Source organism: Poecile atricapillus, chromosome 7 (genome assembly GCF_030490865.1).
Source record: "Poecile atricapillus isolate bPoeAtr1 chromosome 7, bPoeAtr1.hap1, whole genome shotgun sequence".
In the NCBI taxonomy this organism is placed as follows: domain Eukaryota; kingdom Metazoa; phylum Chordata; class Aves; order Passeriformes; family Paridae; genus Poecile; species Poecile atricapillus.
Window position 1 is genome coordinate 22,353,142 of NC_081255.1, and position 19,276 is coordinate 22,372,417.

The 19,276-nt window shown below is 37.4% G+C and overlaps 1 protein-coding gene across 3 annotated transcripts in view; it reads right to left on the reverse strand.

Annotated features, from left to right (window-relative positions):
• Positions 1-383: 383 nt before the first annotated feature.
• Positions 384-19,276, reverse strand: part of MIGA1 (mitoguardin 1) — a 36,085-nt gene continuing 17,192 nt past the window's right edge. The window contains exons 8-17 of one of the 3 annotated variants that reach the window (XM_058842232.1): positions 14,311-14,411; positions 7,173-7,291; positions 6,922-6,994; positions 6,499-6,585; positions 6,276-6,374; positions 5,833-5,967; positions 4,606-4,659; positions 3,880-3,996; positions 3,385-3,546; positions 384-3,261 (exon numbers count right to left, since the gene is read on the reverse strand). In XM_058842232.1, the coding sequence (XP_058698215.1) occupies positions 3,256-3,261; positions 3,385-3,546; positions 3,880-3,996; positions 4,606-4,659; positions 5,833-5,967; positions 6,276-6,374; positions 6,499-6,585; positions 6,922-6,994; positions 7,173-7,291; positions 14,311-14,411 (953 nt within the window). In that variant the 3' untranslated portion in view covers positions 384-3,255. Of the gene's footprint in view, positions 3,547-3,879; positions 3,997-4,605; positions 4,660-5,832; positions 5,968-6,275; positions 6,375-6,498; positions 6,586-6,921; positions 6,995-7,172; positions 7,292-14,310; positions 14,412-19,276 lie in introns of all 3 variants that reach the window. The other 2 variants (XM_058842231.1, XM_058842234.1) reach the window with 2 other exon arrangements.

A 19,276-nucleotide genomic window follows, 5' to 3' on the forward strand; every position in this document is an offset into this window, starting at 1 on the left:
CTCAGTACAGCATTTTGGCTTGGAAATAACCCTGAAAAAATTTGTCTCCTAAAACCAAGTAGAGAGACGACAGCTTGGCATAGAGCTGTATGCAATGATATCAAAAAGCTGCTCCCATTCAATATTTTTCCATTTATACAGTACATTTTGTAGTAGTTGTTCTTTGTCGATTTCAGGCAGCGAACTCCAATTTCAGGATGACTAACTGGTATAAAAATTCCTCCCATATTAAATAATTTTGCATTAGATTTCAAGAACTGTGCAAATTCAAGTTTCAGATACAGTTATGTGAGCAACAGTTGTTTCACTGAAATATTTTATTTTATATACACAGCTGCAATTCATTTAGGCAATAGAAAGGTCACAAATACTCTTACTGACACTTGATTTGACACATTTACTTTGATAGAAACCAAACACTACAAAAAGGAAGAATAATAATCATTAAGAACACATTTAAAGTAAGATTATTATTACAACTAAATTACAAATGATATAAATATTTGATTATTTATAATCCCTATGCATTCAACATTTCTAATCTTAGGAGTACCGTTATGGCAGAAGAGGATGGCTTTTAAATTTAGTTTGTTCTTATTACCATGGAAAGTATAATTCAAAACTATCTAAATTTAGACACTACAAACTAAATTCCGAGTCTGAATATGAATTAACTAGAGTAGAACTGCATCATAATATCACTGCTATGGTGCAGCTCTGGCACTTGTGTTTGCAGAGATGGTGCACTTCTGAAATTCTAAAGCCACACGGCCAGTTATCAACAGATGTTCTGTGCAGCTGAAGGTGAAGGTTGTAAGAGGAACTGATTGCAGTTCTGTGCTGCAGGAAGGGAACCATCTCCCATTTAAACTTCCATCTCTCCCTCTGGAGTTACATATTCAGAACAGATGAATGCTTTTTAGAAAAAGATCAAGAAAGACTCAGATATCAAAAGGCTTTGCACCTGTACCTGCACATTTCCTTGTCTCTCTATTCCCTTCCTTTTTGGTTTCTTTGCTGTTTCTCAATCAAGTGTTTGGTGGTGGCATCTTAAAATAACCAGATCCTGTATTTCTTATTTTGGATAGGAAATACATTGGTTCAATTTCCAGTCCAATTCTGTGGACTTCTGAGAGCTCTGTGAGTGTACGGAAGTGCTCCTGTTTTAAAAGGACACAAATGCTTAAGTCAGATATTATGAAGTTCTTCCCCATTTTCTAAATAGTTTGGTGTTTGCTTAGACCTTTCTTACTCTCTGTTTAAAACAATCCTTTTGCTTTTGACAGAAGACCAAGTTTCCAGGGGTTTTTTTCCAAGTGTCTGAAAACATTTATAATCTCATCTGCAATTCTGTTTCCTCAAAAGATTTTTGTAAATAGTATGAAAATCTCAATATATCTTTAATTCTGTGAAAAAATGCTTTTCTGTTTCTCTGTGACGTATGTTAAGGTATAATTTTCCTCATACCATTTTATTAGACCAGACAAATCACAGCAGACACTTTCCTCTGTCACCTAGAGGTCATACATTTGCTGTAGAATATGCAGAACACTTATTCTGTTCCTTCTATTTCCAGCTATTCCTATTGATTCTGAACCCAAGATGCCTTTATTGTTCCATATAATTTCTTTCATAACTTGGAAAAAGCTGCCAAAATACACATAGCTTAAACAGACTTATCTGCTCAAAAGTTCAGTGAGGTGGGTGAAAAAAACTTCTCATGCCTGTATTGAAGACACATTGCAGAGAAAAAAATACAGCACGGAGGATGGTGCCAAGCTCAGCAAGTTAAATGGTGGAAATAGGCCAAGAACAGCTTTTGGAATTTCTGTTTTATTACATATAGAGTATACTCTATTTTGTTAAATAAACTATAATCAGTTGGCATTTCACACAAGTAATATGACACACTTTCATCATTTTTTGTATTTATCAAATGAGTAAAACAAAGGAGCAAAATGCTGGCTTCAGTAAAATCTATAAATTACACAGGCCCTCCTTTTGAATAGCATCCTTTTGGGTTGTGTTTGACATGAAAATTGAAATGTTTCTAGTCAAAGTTTGTTTTGATATCCTAGATTTTAACAACATGCTTCTCAAGTATCTGAATATTTGGAATTACTCTATAATTACTCCGTATTTCTTGGCATGGGATAGATTCTTGTGGGCTGGCTTTGTGTGGCAAAGACATATAAGTGCAGTTTTTTAGAAGCCTAAACTAACTGTGAAGCATTGCTTCAGCTGACAGAAATTCAAAGATTGCAGCTCATCATTATTTATCACCTCTGGAACAGGAAAAGCCATTGCTGCAAGGTGCCTCATGCTCTTGTCTGAAGTTCAGTGTTCCATGGCCTGAGCCACAGTTTTACATTGCACAGAGATGGCCACAATTGCTTAAATCTCCTCTTAAACAGACACCTGACTTGCCACAAAGAAGGAAGGAAGACACAAATTATTAAATTATAAAACACTGCCTTCAATTCTGTTTCATGATTAATAAATCTTATCATACATAGATATTTAAAAATATATTTTGAAATGCTACATATGAACTGAGAATAATATTGGTTCATTTACCACCATATTGAGTGGCAATGGTTTTAGAACAAGGAAGTTTTAAATTAATTGGCAAAGCTAGCATAGCTTTTCAAATATAAATAAGTATTTTAAAACACCTCAGTGATGTTTAGATATTTTAAACCAAAATAAAGCAAAAATTGCATACTGGCAGTCATTCCTGCCCAAACGGTGCTTGCATTTCCTGCACTGCTCCATTGCACTCCAGTACAAAATGGCTGCTTACACCCACACAAATGGAACTCTGGGGCAGGGGCAACATGTTCAGTTCTGTGCGTGTGATTACCTTATTGCACGTGTCACATGAATCAGAGACTGCAGATATCCCAGTCAAAACACCTTCTAGATCTAGACACCTAATGATTTGGAGACTCTGCAATGAACATTTTGTACTATAAGCTTTTAAAGGAAACAACTCCATCAGCTTCGCTTACGAATTATTTGTGCAAAAGTACAGTATTTCATAAATAAACTTTACCCGAGTATTACAGAAAAAAGCTTTGGGATACATGAAATATTAACACAGTGACAGCTGAGCTGCAAAATTAATTTAGGTATATACAGTAATACACTCCCCAGTTCTTCTCACAGATGTACATTTAACCTCCCTGAGTCCTTTTCCATACTTAGCAACACGATGCATTCCCAGATGCTTGCTCAGTAACAGCCACAGTAGCTTCAGCACTAGAGAAAAGGGTGGAAAAGAGCACATCAATGTGCACTCCCTGTCACTTGCCAGGGATTTTTAGCTTACTGTACTTTAGCTTCCAGGAGCCCACTGGTGATGACAGGCCCGTGGCCACTCACACAGGCCCCGACGTGTCTCAGTGAGTCTGCCCCCAGATAGGCCAGCAGCAGCTCCGTGTGGCGGATCAGCAGCTGGGTGAGGTCTTCAGCCAGGCTCTCCATAGTGGAGTACCTCACCTTTTCAAAATCAAAAATGTCTTTGAGGAAGAAAAGCACTTGATCCTAGTGGGGGAAAAAAAAAGGAAAAACTTGTTTTCAGTTACAAGAGGGAGAAAAAGTATGCAATGCTAACAGCTCTTTCTTTACCATGTTCCCTAAAAGCATCCAATTATGTATTATTTTGGTGCTGAGACAGAAGTGTACTGAAACAGCCTTTGCAAAACAGTTCCAGGCTTAAAACATTCACACGAAAGCACTTACTTCCTGTGGTTTTTGACTGCTAGCCTTAATCTTCAGAAAATGCAAATGTATACTGATAAATAAGATCTTATTTTTAGCAAAAAGATTTTTTTTTTTTTTATTTATAAGAGTGGTAATTAAAAAGAAGTTGCAAACCTTGAAGAAGCAGCATAGGTCATACAGGGAATTTCTAGGGCCCAAAAAGCCCCAGGCCAAAACAGGGCTGATATGTTCACATATAGCATAGAAATGTGCAAAAAATCCATCAGGCACCTAGTGATGTAAAAATTGTAGATGAAAATTACACAGTAAATTTATTATCCAGCTCCATTACTCAACATTAAGTCTTCATAAAAGCCTAACACTTCCCTCCTTGATCTAATAAAAATCCTCCAAAGGTAAGGAGCTGTGGCACAGAGAGGGTGCAGGAGGGGCTGAGGGGAGGCTGCAGCAGAATTCCTGGTGCTGGTGAGGAACGTGGTGCTTTGGGCAGGTAAGGGGGCAGGACTGGATGTGATCTGCCTGTGGGAGATGGGGCTGAGAATCCCAGCACAAGCAGGTGAGATACAAGAATCATGACCTTGGCTGTGCAGATGTCCTGAGATCTGTGTGTGGGACAGGAAGTCAGAGAAGGGACTGACACCACCACCCACTGGACCAAAGTCAGGTTTAGGAAAACCTTTCAGTTAAGGATTTTTGCTAAAAACAAGTGTTAGGGCCCCAGAAGCTAAACTTCCTCAACTGGCAAACCTCTTGTCTAAATGAAGTCTAACAGGACGAAGGGTTGATCACCCATTTATTTTCCCAAAGCTACAAAAAGAACTTCAAATTCCTAGCAGTTGATCAATACCTTTGTTCCATATAATTTGAAGGGGAACTTACCTTCATTTGCTGTCTTTTTTGCTTCAGTACTGACCAACAACTTGAAGCCACAGCCTAATTGTAAAAAGAAAAAATAAAGCAATCTCCAAATCATTTTCCATCTCAAAGGAACTCATCTGCAGAATATTGCATTTCTGTATTCTACATTTTGGGGATATGTATTTTCCTCAGTTTCAATCTTGTGATAACACAAAGTTTAAAACCATAAAACAGCAGCTGATATAAATAACAAATTTATATGTAGTTCATACTTGCTATTCCAGATCCATCTTTGCAACATTTTCGTTAGTTAAATTCAAATGTAATTTGGCATCCTTGACTGATTTTACAGCTACCACAGTTAGCAACACTCACTGGGTTTAAGTGAGGACCATTCTTATATATTAAAGCATGTGCTTAGACATCAGTAACTATTTTAGATATTAAATGGCATGTGAACACATTGAAATGTACTTTTTCATTTTAGTAAAAACATTCTTGCAATAGCTTCAGATTCAGCTATGGAGCTTTGTCCAAATATGGACCTGTGGAATACAATATACCAATACCAGTACTGGGCTTTTTCCCCTCCTAGCCTCTAACTATCCTCATCTGACTCCCCTCAGTACTGCAAAGAGAATTTAACACAGACAATGCACAATATTACCATATAACTACAAATATATATATATATATATATAATTTTTATGTTTTTCCTCTAGAGGGAATATTTCAATTGAAAAATAAAAGGAAAACTTGCAGTTTACAGATAAAAATGGATGAAATGACAGTAGTTTCTGTACCAGCTGACCATGGCAGTAGCCTGTGTCTCCAACAGAGGGATGAGATCTATCTGGCAATTAAACAGGCATGTATGAAAAATCATGAATAGTAATCAACCTGTATTGTGTTAATTTACTTTTGTTTCCTTGCGACTTCATCCCTTATTGCTAAATCTCTGGTCTATGAACCAAAACCTGGACCTGACGTCCAAGACGTGGCTAACAAACTCCCCTTCTAGAATTCCACTTCCTCAGAGAAAGGAAGGACAAGTTGAAGTATTTTCTCCAATGCATTCAATCATTCAATCTGGTTTTGTCCCAGACTTGTTACTTTTAAATTCCTACTATGAAAAACCTGATAATACAATCTGTTAAATTCTTTTGAGGAAGATCTCAGGTACATACTCAGTATACATTGCAATGTACTACAGATCAATTAGTATGATAATTACACAGGAATACTTACTGTTTCTTTAAAAGAGGAATTTAACCAGCGGTTATTTACTACATTCTGTATAGATATTGGTGGATTTTCTAAATCTTCAAATGAATCCATTAATATGAAGTCCAGAACAACATCATAAAAATTCAGATTTTTCACCTATATTAAATGAGAACATGATCTAAGTAACCTAGTTTCTCTTTCAGCAGTGGAATTCAGCATGCCCCATATTGTAATGCTGTATTAACATGCAGATTTGCAATTGTTTTTAATGAATATTAAAAATACTGTGTCACTAAAAGAGAAGTAAAAAAAAATTTTCTACTAAACTGGTGAATGCCATTTCTCTAAATCATCAATATAAAAAATAAAGAGTTGCCTTTCCCACAGTTCTGAACTGTAAAAAGGTATTTTTAGATCCTATGGCATTAGTAAGGGTAAAAGCATTTTTCAGAAGTGCAACTCACTCCTCTAGCAGCAAGTTCCATTTCAGTATTATCCCAGTGATCTGTTTGTTCCAAAAAATATATCATTTCATCAAAGACATCTTCAAATTTCTTTGGATTCTGTAAAGTAAAAGCAATGAGTAGCAAGTAAATGTAAAAAGAAATATGGTTGATTTTCCCCTGACAGTGAATTCAGGCAGAAGTTACATTAACAAAAAAACATTGGTAAAAAAAAGGCTTTTACCTTTCGTGCTTTCACAATTAAAGCAGACAAAATTTTTCTTCCACTTTCAGCAAGAAATATTCTGTTTGCTGTTTCTGAAAGAATTATCTAGAAAAGGGTTCAGAAAATATAGACAGGTTCATTCACAGGTTATACCAAGTGACCTTAACCATTTCAATCAATTTTCATGTAATCATCACTTCTAGTACAGTTACCAAGTTCCTAATAAGCCTTGGGTGCAAAGGTTCCAAAGCTAATCATAAAATCTGACTTCTCTGCATATACATCTCATTTTAGAATGGTAAAAATGTAAAAGCAACAAAGAAAAAATTTAAATACAGATTATGTTATAAAAATGCTTGCACAAAGAGTAGCAGTCAGTTTCAACACCATGTACTTTAGTTTAGGCTTGACAAGACAGACAAATCACTCCTTACTGTTTACCTGAAAGGCTTGTCGAATACAATGAAGCTTAGCCAGGAAGTCACTGTCTCCTAGACATTCAAACATTTCAGTCCTACACAAAATAGAAAGGTTTTCAAAGACCATTAAAAAAAGCAGCACGAGAATACCCATCTAAGTCTAAGTGCTAGAAAAAATATCTAGTATAAGTAAGTTCTAAAAAGTGATTTCTAGCTAGAATATCAAACTTTAATTCTTGCTTTTCCTGGAAATAAATAGACATAAATCAATACCTTAACACCCGTGAATAAATTTTGCCTTCTTCTGCTAAGTGCATGGCTTCTTCATACAAGGGGCAGTGGCAAAGGGAATCCAGACCATACGTGCTACGAATCTCTCGGTGCTCTGAAAGCTGAAAAAAAAAAAAATCTGGAAGTTTATTAAAGAGCTTGCTGAAATAATTTTTGTAAAGATAAATCAAAGAAGTTTTCCTCATGTTCTACTGAAAGATGCATCCTTTTCTGCATCTGCTTAAAACAAAGGGCTTACAATCAACAAATGAGCAGAACAGATACACCAGCTCATAAGACTTAACTTTGTAACTCTTAAAATCTGAAAGCTACGGTTTTAAGTTTCAAAACTTTTTAATTAAAACAATAAAAGCAGCTTACTTTTGTGTTTAATTTGCCTAGTTAAGTTTTTGAATTGTCTAGTTAAATAAATCTAATGGGTCTCAAAGCTGTTAAAAGAAAATAATTGCCAGGACACAAAGTACAGAATGATTGCACCATACAATTCTTTAGGAAGCTGGAAATAGTAACATCCTCCCACCCCTGTTTTAGTTTCAGTGGTAATTAAGTCTGCCAGTTACCAAAGCACATTGTATAAACCATGAACATTCAGTGTTTTATACTACAGGCCCCTTAAAAGGTTTTCATTATTAGCAGTTTTAATTCTATGGTTAACATAGAAATAAGCATGAACTTGTAGACATTTTTAAAAAAAGAAAAAACCAAAACCAGATCCATAAATCAAAGCACATAAATAATACAGAGAACTCCTGATTACAGGATAGCATATTTAATCCACAATGTATAGCTATAATTTCATGACAAAGATTTCTTCATATTATTAATGATAAAAAAAATCTGATGTTTACACATTCAGTTTAGTTAACAACCAGAAAATTAATTCTAGCTTTTATTTATTTTTCTTTAATATCCTGCATGGGGTAAGCAAACTTGTGTTTCTAGGCTACTAAAACTGAGCACGGAAACATCTTTAAAAATAAGGTCATCAATCTCAAGGTAATCAAACTATGTAAAAGATTAATCTCTTAGAATGACTTTAAAAAATCATATTGAAGTATTACTTTATGTTAAACCTCCATTAAAATTTTCAAGTAAATAAATGCTGAGCAGCTTCTCCTGTCACTGAGGTCATACAGCCAAGTCTGATGAACTTCAGGCAAATCACCTTCTTCAGATATTTCTGAAACTGACTGAGTGTGACTGAATTAGAACTGGTGATTTTTACGCTGAGATGCAGGTAACCTTCATCTGCTGCCAGCACCTGAGGTGGTAACATCTTTACACATGAAGATGGCTGATCATTGCCTTTGGGGACACAGATTAGCACAAGGACTGATACCTGGGAATTGAGTGAGGCCCTTGATTATATTTAATTATATTTTATTTTTTTAAAAGAAAACAGCAATTCCTCTCATGCTAACAGATGAAATAGAGTATCAGGAGAGAAAGGTCCTTTCCCTGAAAAGATGATTTTGATTACAGATTGAAGTTCCAACAAATAATATTTGGAAAGGAGGAGCAAATTCCTCTACCAGTGACTTCTCTTGGCATGCAAAAAGTGAAGGGGAGAAAAAGCAAACAAACTGAAAACCAGAAACTAAATATTTAACTAGAAAAGGTGATTCCAGACAGGCTCTGAAGTTGCACATTTAATGCTCCTGGAGCCATCATGGATTTTCTTTTGATGCCTTCTAGTATTTAAAAATATATTGCCATATCAGTATTTTATATGTAGACGTAAGAAATATATAATGATGTAACATAGATTATTATGCTTTAAATGTTCTTGCAACCAGTAGGGGCCATTCTTTGAGATTAAATAAGGTGAAAGTTTGCCTATATAAACAACCTGCCTAAAGTGGAACTCCTTAAAGATGATTTGTAAAGATACACCCACATTTCTAATGTAGAAGAATTCAGCTACTAGGAAAATTCACAAGTCATATTCAATATTTAACAAAATGCAGAGCCATACAACATTTTCTAGATAAGAACCTCCCAAGATGACATCAAAAAAACCTCATTGTAAAAGTCTCTGAGGACTTGCTAATATCTTTGAGGAAAAAGGTGGGAAGAAAGGTTAGTTTTCTGTTAGATGGCTTACTATAAGTACCTTATATAAATTGGCATGTGTTCATTATATTTATTCAGGTACCTGCTTTTTACCTCACGTGGTACTCCTAAGCACCACATAACTCTCCTCACCAGGGACTGAGTTACCAGAAACTCCAGCCTCCAGGCACCACAGGTAAGCTGGACACTTGAAAGCTCCCCGAGTCCTTTCCTGCCACTCTGTAGTGGTCACTCTGTGCACAGCCACTGCCACTTTGAGACTCTTCACACAGCTCTAGGGATGGCAAGGAGCTAAGGCACAGCTCCCAACAGCGCTGGCAGCAGCCAGGAGCACAGAAGCTTGTGATGATGGACTGGACATGCCAGCCTCTAAGTGTCCGCTACTTCCTCAGTGTTAGGGAGGTACATGGAGAAGAAAATGAAAATGCAGACAAAGAAGAGATAAAAGATGATTGCCACTATAGCAGCCATCTCATTTCATCTAAAGTGAGGCTTGTATCCATTCAAGGCTCAACAGAGACCAGTCGGTGACCACGGCAAGGACACTCATGATGACCTGCAGTGGATACCTAAGATCATGTTAAAATAACACACACATCTTCAAAACTCCAAAGCTTGTAGTTCTAGCTTGTGTCTAATTAGGCCTGCCATGCTGCAGATCAGTCTCTGAAGATTACAACATGGATCTGTTCAGATGCTAACCAGTTTTCTCAGGACGGTTCAGCTTTAGGGCTCTATCTGCAGTAAAGAAATGCTGAAATCATTGCTCTAAAGCACCAAACCTCTGCCCCTTGCAATCATTTTTAGGTCTGGGATGCCCTGACCGCTTTGGTTTAAGGAATGGGCTCGGTGCTCTTATTTGCCACCCACAAGTTGTTTCTTAATAAATAGAAAAATTCCCAGCTGTGCAGCGAGACCTTGTTGACTACCAAAATAACCACCTACATGAATGTAACAAAAATAAACAATGCTAGACCTTTTAGGAATTCTTGTGTGCTTCCCTAATAGAGAGGTCACTTTACTGGCACATTCAGCATTCCTTACATTCTGAGAAATTATGTTTACCCTATATTAAAAAAGCTGCTGCTGACCTCTTTAAAATAGAAAGACTGAAGTGGTGTGTTCCACCTAAGGTCTGGAAGAAAACAGGAAGACTGATACTGATAAGAAACAGCAAAGGCTTTATTCACAAGTCTAAAAAATCTCCCAAGCTTTGGACTAAGTTAACATTTTAACAAGGAAAGCAAAGTTTATTTGATAATAAACCTAAAGATTCAATACTAGTTAAAACTTAAAAATAAGACATGATAAATGCATGTGCACTGACAATGAAGAAACAGCAACAAAGCTCATTGTCAGGGATAGCAGGCAAGAGGTTCTGTTAGGGAGATAGAAAAGAAGCCAGGAAAGAGAGGGCAGAGGCCTTTTTCTGGCACACTCACTGCTGCATTGTTGCCAAAGGTGGCAGCTATTTTGATCACAGTAGATGGGAAAGCAAGACTATGACAAGCATACTAACCCTCATCAACACAAGCTGATGGTGGCCAGGCTCAAATGGGGAAGAAAATGCCACTATTTATCACAGCAGTAGCATTAATAACTTAATTAGGGCAAATAGTCCTGTTTACCATCCCTTCCACAGTGCTTCTAGAGCCTAAGTGTGTTTAAGAATAGAAGCCTGTCTGGTCATGGGGATGGCAACTGTATCTAAATTGTCTTTACAAGGATTCAGGCACCTGTGTATCGTAGATGTCCAACCAGGTACAACTCTGTATGAGAAGTCATCAAACCAGTGATCCTCAGCACCCTCTTGATCACCAGCCAAGATGAAGTTTTGGCACACCCTCCTGCTATCCTGTAGAGCTCATCAAAAGGGCATGTGATGCAAACCCTGCCAAACTGTCCCAGTTTTGTACAGCTCTTGCCTATATTTTGTTCTAGTATAACACAGCATGACATTCTTGTTGCCTCCTAAGCAGTATCCCTATCAATTTCCATTCAAGCATCTATCTGTGTCTTGTTCTATGAATGTTCTCTCTCCTGCAGGCAGGGAGCTAAATTTGACCTAAGTGTGTGCCAGCACTGAAACATGAACACGGTTTCCAGTCTCCAAAATCAGAGTCACACAAAATACTTAGTCCTGCTCCTTGGGACAGGATGCAGAGTAGAAGGAAGCCAAGGAACTGTCAACACACAGCTTGCAGTGTGATGAGGCCACAAAAAATGGTGCCACGCTCTAATTTCCTGGAAGGCGAAATTATTAATTCCAGTTGGGCATAATCACGGAGCAGTATAAACACACATATGAATTTCAGATTGAAAAACTTTGCTAAACATTTCTATCAGGACATGGAGCTCAGGATAGTTACTAATACTGTAACTGCAATCAGGGAGCTTATGAGGAAAGAACTGTGTTATTTGGCCCTTATGTGAGACAAATCCAATGCTGGAAAAGTCTCTTAGTCTAAATTAAAACATTGCTCTATTTCCCTAGTGCAAGAAAAAAAAAATTAAAAAGTAGATAAGCAAGAGGAAGCTACTTGACATCATCATGTCTAGAATAAAAGATTCTAGTATGTAAATTCTAATCCTGTTAAACGAAAACAATTAGTGTTCTCTACTAATAGCTGAATACACTGGGAAGTCATTATTGCTCCTCCTCATTGCCATAATGTGAAGCATTTCCCTGACACACACCCTCCTGAGGATGGACAAAATATTAAATCGAGGTGTTTTTATACAAGAACACCAATTCACAGCTTTCTTTTCCCTGCAGCACACAATGATGCCTATCACCCTGAAATTACAGCCTTCTGATTGTATGGAGTATTGTATTTTCCTATTATTTATCCTTTTGATTGTTTATAATGTTGCTAGTTTCTTTGTTCATTTTTCTTTTTTCTTTTCTTTTTGTTAAATCAAAAAGGGTGAGATGTCACCCTGAAACCTCAGCTTCTGAGCTTGCTGACATGGTTTTCTAAGGACTTTCCCAGGACAGTAACTGTAAACATAGATATGTGTACATTCTTTCTGTTACATGTCTTGTGATGGGCATCTCTCATGGCCAGTACAGTGAGAAAGTGTTATCCTGACCATCCAATCCCGGCTGTGGTCAGAAGCCTATAAATCCTGGGAGGAAAAATAAACTCTCTCTTCTTTTCACCACACCCTGACCTGTGTCAGTGCGATCTATTCATCTTCAGCAGCAACAGATGCCCTGTAGCTACAACTACAGAATAACCTGAGCCTGTAGTTTAAGCCTAGTGGCTCCTATTTAACCCAGAACATTGATGGTGTTCTAGCTTGAACACCAAACTGCAAGCTGTTCATGTTCTGTTAATCTTCAGAACTTCTGTCACTAGATTCTTCAGTAAAATCTGAGAAAAGAGAGTTTGTTCTATTGGCAAAGGCTAGAACAGCTGGAAAGGAAGAGAAAATCTTCGTAACTTTGTCCTGGAAAAGCAAGTTGACAGAAGTGGCTTTGAGGTATCAAAATGTGGAGAAAATTTTTTCAGAATACTTAAAGACAATTACACGTCCAATTCTGATTCCAATATTTTTTAACAGATCCTGGGACAATATAGCTTCAGGAGAGGATGATGAGTCCACTGAGGTGATACATCCTGGGGTTTTCTATTTGCTTGGTTGACTGGTTGGTGTTGCCTTTTTTTTAAGCCAAGCAGCACAAATGAGCGTAAGGGATTGTTCCCATCCTCACATACTTGCAAAAGCATTATGAAAGTTCATGGGAAAACAAACAAACAAACCAGACACAAAGTGTAGAAACTAATGGTTTATAACTCCTCACATGAGCTGGTAGAGTTGAAGCAAGCTTGAATTGTAGTCTTGTCCAAATTACAGCAAAGAGTAACCAGTCTCTATGGATACAATCCTCGTTAGGAATGGATGCTAGGCACCACAACTTATTGTGAGTTACTAAATCAAGGAAATCACAATTTAATGTGAATTACTAAATCAAGGTAATTGCCAAACCCTATAATAGACAGTCAACAATTGCAAAGAATGTGTGTGCAATTCTCTCTTTTTGCAACTGACCTCAGTAGCTTAGTTGTAGTGTGTATATGAGAGCAATATCTATCACGAAATGGATCTTTTGAGGCCAACTGCCTCTCCTGTTTTTTGGAGAAGAGTGCTATTCAAGATCACTTCAGCTCCCCAGAGACTATAGAAGGAGATACTCCTCAAGCAAGGAAGTGTGTCAGTGCTCATGAGTCTCTTTCAAATACTTCAAGGGAGCTGTAGCAGACTTCAGCTAATAGGCTGTTACCCAGAGATCGTTATGTATCCTTTGTGCTCTCATCCCAGAGGATTAGAGCAAGTTAGATGAAGCACATTAGGTTGCCAAGGAAGCTTCCCAGTGTGGCCAGTCAGGAGGCTCCCTGGCAGTGCCACTCCACCCTGAGGGACTGTCCCACGGCTGCAGGGAGCTGTGGGGTCCCCACTCGCCTCCCCACACACCCACACAGCCAGACAAGCTTCCCCCAGCCTGCCCCAGGGCTCCCAGAACAGTCTCAGACCTCTGGTTCCTGCTAAGCCATTTATTCATGGTGCAGCAACAGAGTAACAGCTCCAACTGGTGCCTTCATATTGTGCATGGAAAATGCTAAAACAGGTAGCTGTCAATTTCTTATCATTTCCTCTCAAAATAAAAGCCCTTCAGGTCAAAACAATACAAAGCCTTCTTCATACATCTTAATAGTATGGTAAAGTAATAGGAAAAAAGAACAGAAAAATAAAAATCATGGTGAAAGGAACTACTGCAGCCTCAATTGACTGCTTCTTCACTCATGAAAATGTGATCTATTTTTCAAAAGCAATTTTTGTTTAGGAGGAGTTGGGGATGCATTATGCCAGTACACAAAAGAAACCCCAAAACAACTGGTTCCAACAAAGCCTGAAAAGCTCTTTTTTCTCCATAAGAGAAATATATTTTTGTTCACAATGATTAGCAAAAAATCAGGATTCTTCTGTTCACTGTTCAAATAGATCAATAAATCTTTAAAAAAGCAATCTTTAAGAGTCTTACCTCAGCAGTGGAAACAAAGGAGTCCGTGGATGCAATGCTTAATGTATCTCGAAGGCAGAAATCATCCGCATTATCCTTTACAGTAATGTCTGTATTTTTATCTTTAAAATTAAAAAAAAAGAAGATTATTAGACTATCAGAAAATTCCATTTAAGTCTAGAAAATGTGTTTCATGTGTACTTTAACCCAGTATTTCATTTGGAAGGCACAACATTATACTACTGTAAGAGTAAATTCTTTTATGACTCACTAACATATATAAAGGTGACTGTATGTTTTGCCTTTAAAGTGGATTTTCAAATATCATCCACAATGAACTAGAAGAAAAAAAGACGACTTTGGCAAAAACCTTGGTTGTCTTCTTTTACAGACTTCTGACAATCTCTCTGTCTTATGGTATCACTTTGATATATTGATCTAGACCCTCAGTGAAGATTTTGACTTGGCTGTGTTATGTAACAAACTGTTCAATGTCCTAGCCATCACTTTTATTTTTCTGAATAGAAGTCCATTAATAAAAAAAAAACCACCAGCACATTTTTGTTTCACTTGAATTTGTTTCACTTTCTACTTCTCATGACTTTTTTCACTTGCTGGTTCTTCTGGAGAGCAAGTGAAGCTTTTACTCTTCACTGCATCCTCTTTCCTCAAAAAGCTTCTCCACTGAAATAACACATCCAGAAGTTTTTCCTACAGTACAAGAATTCTCAAAGCCTTTAAAATAACTGATATTTTTTCTTAAAATCATCGGCAATACAGTTTCTTTCAGTTCTGCTTTACTTTATTCTCAGATTTTAACTGTTGCACTTCTCGGATTTTTTTGTTTTCACCGTATAGAAACACTTTCACAGAAGGATTAAATTCGTAAGTCTGTAAATCAGATTTTGGCTTGATGTTGTCCATCCATCGATACATTCCCAGTAGAGCAGATGCACTTATTTTGGGTTACTTTACCTTCAGACATTACACATGTGTTCCTAAAAGTCTGTTTTACCTCCAAGAGTCAGCAGCAACCAGCTACCCAGTGTCATCCAGACCTGTTGCTAGGGCAATACCTCATTAAAAACACCATTACATAGTGGAATGGCCAAATGCCAATTTACTGGGATGGTTTACTCATCACTTGAAATGCTACAAAGCCACATTACTTAACTATTACTTTGGTGGTTGTTATGGTTTTATTAGTTATGGACTTGGAATGACAGCTCAAAAACTGCATAGAACAAATATCTGTCTTTGGGAATATTCACTGAGGGAAAAAATTATTCAAAGTTTGGACAAAGATTTTACTAGAGAGAGGCAAATTATAATCACGACTTCACCACTATTCATATGAAGTCTGATTTTTTCAGCTCATTCTTACTAGTTCTTTCTTTTGACATCTTAAAACCAAGAGGAAAAGTACTGCAGCTTCCAAGTTGGTTGAGAAACAAGCACATACTGAAATCTGAAATGCTGGGACAGAAAACCAAACTGTGGCTTGTAAAGCACTAGCTTGAGGTCTGCCTAGAGTAGGTGGGTAACATGATGTTTATTTTTTAACACATGATTTGCATTAATTCTCTTCTAATATTACATTGATGATTTTCCAATATCATTTTTTCACAAAAAAAGTTGCTGAAATTGCAATAACACTGTTTAACCCAGGCTAGTACAGTCATCTATAGCCTGGCTGCAGATCTTTTGGCTCTCCTTTTGTCTAAGTTGCTTTTACTGTAATATGTGAGTTTATAGATCAGTAACAAGAACATATCCCCAGACTGATTCTAAATTATTTAACTCTGGTTTATGTGGCTGATTACATATAAATGGGAATAATGCTATTTAACTGCAATTTATCCCACACACATAAAAAAGGTTTAAATGAAGGAACCACAGCCCAGAACAACAGAGAATCAGGAGTTCTTCCATATATCTCGCATTCAGCCTGTTATAGACCACATGAAGCTCTAGAGTTAATAAAATTTTGACTTAATCTGTCTTTGTTGAAAAGTTCATACTTCCAGATTTTCTAACATGGCCTAAAACTATCACCAAGCCAATATGTTTTTAACATGTTAATTATTTGAATATGGAATATCTTGTGTTTTCACTCAAAGAAAATTCTTACTGCTACAGAAAAATACACAAAATTTGCATGTTATGAGGACGAAAAAGATTGAAAATAAGGTTGGCAATGCTGAGTGAAATAATACCTCTGGCAAGTGATATGTGCACACAAAGCACAGCTTTCCTAAAGAAAACAAACAGCTTTGTCAGCTATTTCTGACTTTCAGGCCACCACCACCACCCTAATACCCTAAAACATCCTTAGCCAAGCAGGTGCTTATCAATACCCACGCTGTGAAGAGAGCATGCTATTATGAAAATTCACTATGGAATTTCACTAGAGTAAAAACAAAGTTACAGCTGGAGTACATACCATGCAAGTACCAGCAGAACATTCTTAGACACAAGAACACGGAAAAAAAAAGACAGTGGCACAAAGAGACTCCTGGAATGAACAGCTGCAAGATGAACACACCCACCAGTGCCTGCAACTGCTCACACACTCATCCTTAGTTCTTATGGATTCTAATAACTTCAGGAAGGGAATACTAGCAAGTATGTGAGCTTCAAATACACTGTACTTATTTGAGGAGCCAAGGAGTTATTTTGGGTTCACTTATATTTGTAAAGAGGATGAAGTAGAGTTTCAGATGTTGCCATCATGGCTCTTGATTGTAGTTCCTTTAAATGTTTATGTGGTCCTTAAATTAGATTAAGGTATGAAAAAAAGAGAACAATATGGAGGACTGCTAAAGCTTGTGAAATTACTCCTAGCTTTATCAGGTTTTGAAAACAACTTGATTTAAAACTAAACAAGATTTAAAAAAACCAAACAAACCAGAACCAAGCTATTTTCACATCTATTTACAAAGTACTATTCTAGGATAATTATATTTGTTCCATTAGGTTTTCATGGTAAGGCAGAGTACAAAGCTAAACTCTCAGAGCAAAATCTGACCTTCATAACTGCACAGAAATTAACTTTTTAGTATTCAGCTGGGAAGCATTCACCTTCACATAATGTTTTAAAACTCTGAAAACCATTTCCATGTTATCTTCCTGCCAACCCTGAATGAAACATGGCAGGAGTTCACAAGCGAGTTTGGCACTTAGCTGACACATTTAAAAAAGGAAAGCACTTACCCACTAGTAAAGAACACACTGGGAGTTACAGATTTTAGTTCCAAGTACCACCATTATAGCCATGGTTCCCTATTCTGTCCAGCCCTTCCCCTTCAGTGGAAAATCAGTGCAGTTAATACATCACAAGCAGGAAAGCAGGATGAAAAGGGAGAAACTTTATAGACTCTGAAGAGGAAAAAACCTTGCAAAGGAATCCACTTATGAAAAGTCATGGTACCCTCAGAGCAGCAGGGGCCCAGTGTTTTGCCAGCCCACGTTGTGCACTCAGACCCCTTCGATGTGTGGCTTCCTGCCCAGTGAAAGGAATTACAATAATCCAGTTCAGACAGCAACAGCAGCATGAATCAACACAGTTCAGTTCCATGAGAGTGTGCCACAGTCTTCTAGCTAGTCACAAGTGGCACAGTGGTTTTCCACCCCTTGCTGAAACATCCAAAAGCAGCTTTATTTACATTTATGAATGGTCATAATTCTGAGACTGCTGATCATCACTTCTACCAAGTAGCTGCTAAAGTATTAAATGAAGTCTTACAGGATGCTCCCAGAAAGCAGTGAAGTTTACATCATTTTGTATTTATAAAAAGAAAACAATCCCAGCCTTCAGGTGGCCCCTTTTGATGACTGGGTTGTAGAGGCACAGGTTAAAAAGCAAGCCAAGAATGGAGCAGGGTACCCACACAGACCACTGGAGATCTACTGTTGCATTATGTGTTTACATGCTCCAGTAAAACAAATATCTGGGGTAGCTGGAGGCACCTCATCTAAACCTGCATAAAACCAAAGCTTTTACTGACTTCAGCATGAAAATGTATTTCAGGTCAGGGTATTTTAAAAATATCTACCCAAATCTTGTACTCTACCAGAACATCAGCATGTATCACGAGTTCAACATGTCTCATGGTTCTTTGTTGCGACTGCTCTGACGCAAGCTGAAGTGACAGGTTTCTTTAGAAAACAAAGCAACAGTCTTCCCACACCCACCAAACCCACAGCAGATACCCCAGCCTGGCTCTCAGTGGGTGCTCACACCTCCAGCAGGGCCCTCTTCTAACTCAGAGCTTCTGCTCACCATTGTGAGACCAGGAACTGAGCAACCAAAGCTGTCTGGTGAGGCAGAAGAACTGGGGGAAAAGGAGCACAGGAGAGCATCAGATAATCAGTGATTGCAATTTCACCTTCCTCTTACTACTCACAGGCCTTTGTCAAGGTAAATTGTGGCTGAGCTTACTGCTGAACCTTCAAATTACATCCTTAACAGAAACCTCAGTAGTTTTCATGCAGAGAACAATTGTCTGCTTATGTGTGAACAGAAAGCCAAATCTTACTTCCTTGGAAAAAAATGACTCAATGGAGCTTTTATAATTGTTTCCAAGCAGAACTATAATATTCAGGGTTCACATAAAAGCCTTCTACTTAAAACACACTCATACAGGTATAAAAAGGTCAAGTTTCCAAGACACTGGATTCTCATCTAATTAGCATTATGCAAAAGCCAAGATGTTCTTCAGTCACAGTGTTCTGTATTACTTTGATGTTATTCTTAAGACAAAAGTAGTACAACTGATTAAAAGCTGAATTAAAAGCATGTGTATAGATGACAGCAATATATTCTTCATAAGCAGAGAATGCTCATAAAAATTTAATAGTACAGTCCATTCAGTTTACACACATAAGCAATACAATCTACCTGAAGATTGTGATGTACTGATTGGCAATATTTGTCATCTAGAAAAAGATGCAATTTGCCTAAAATATTCTCATAATCTTCAAGAGA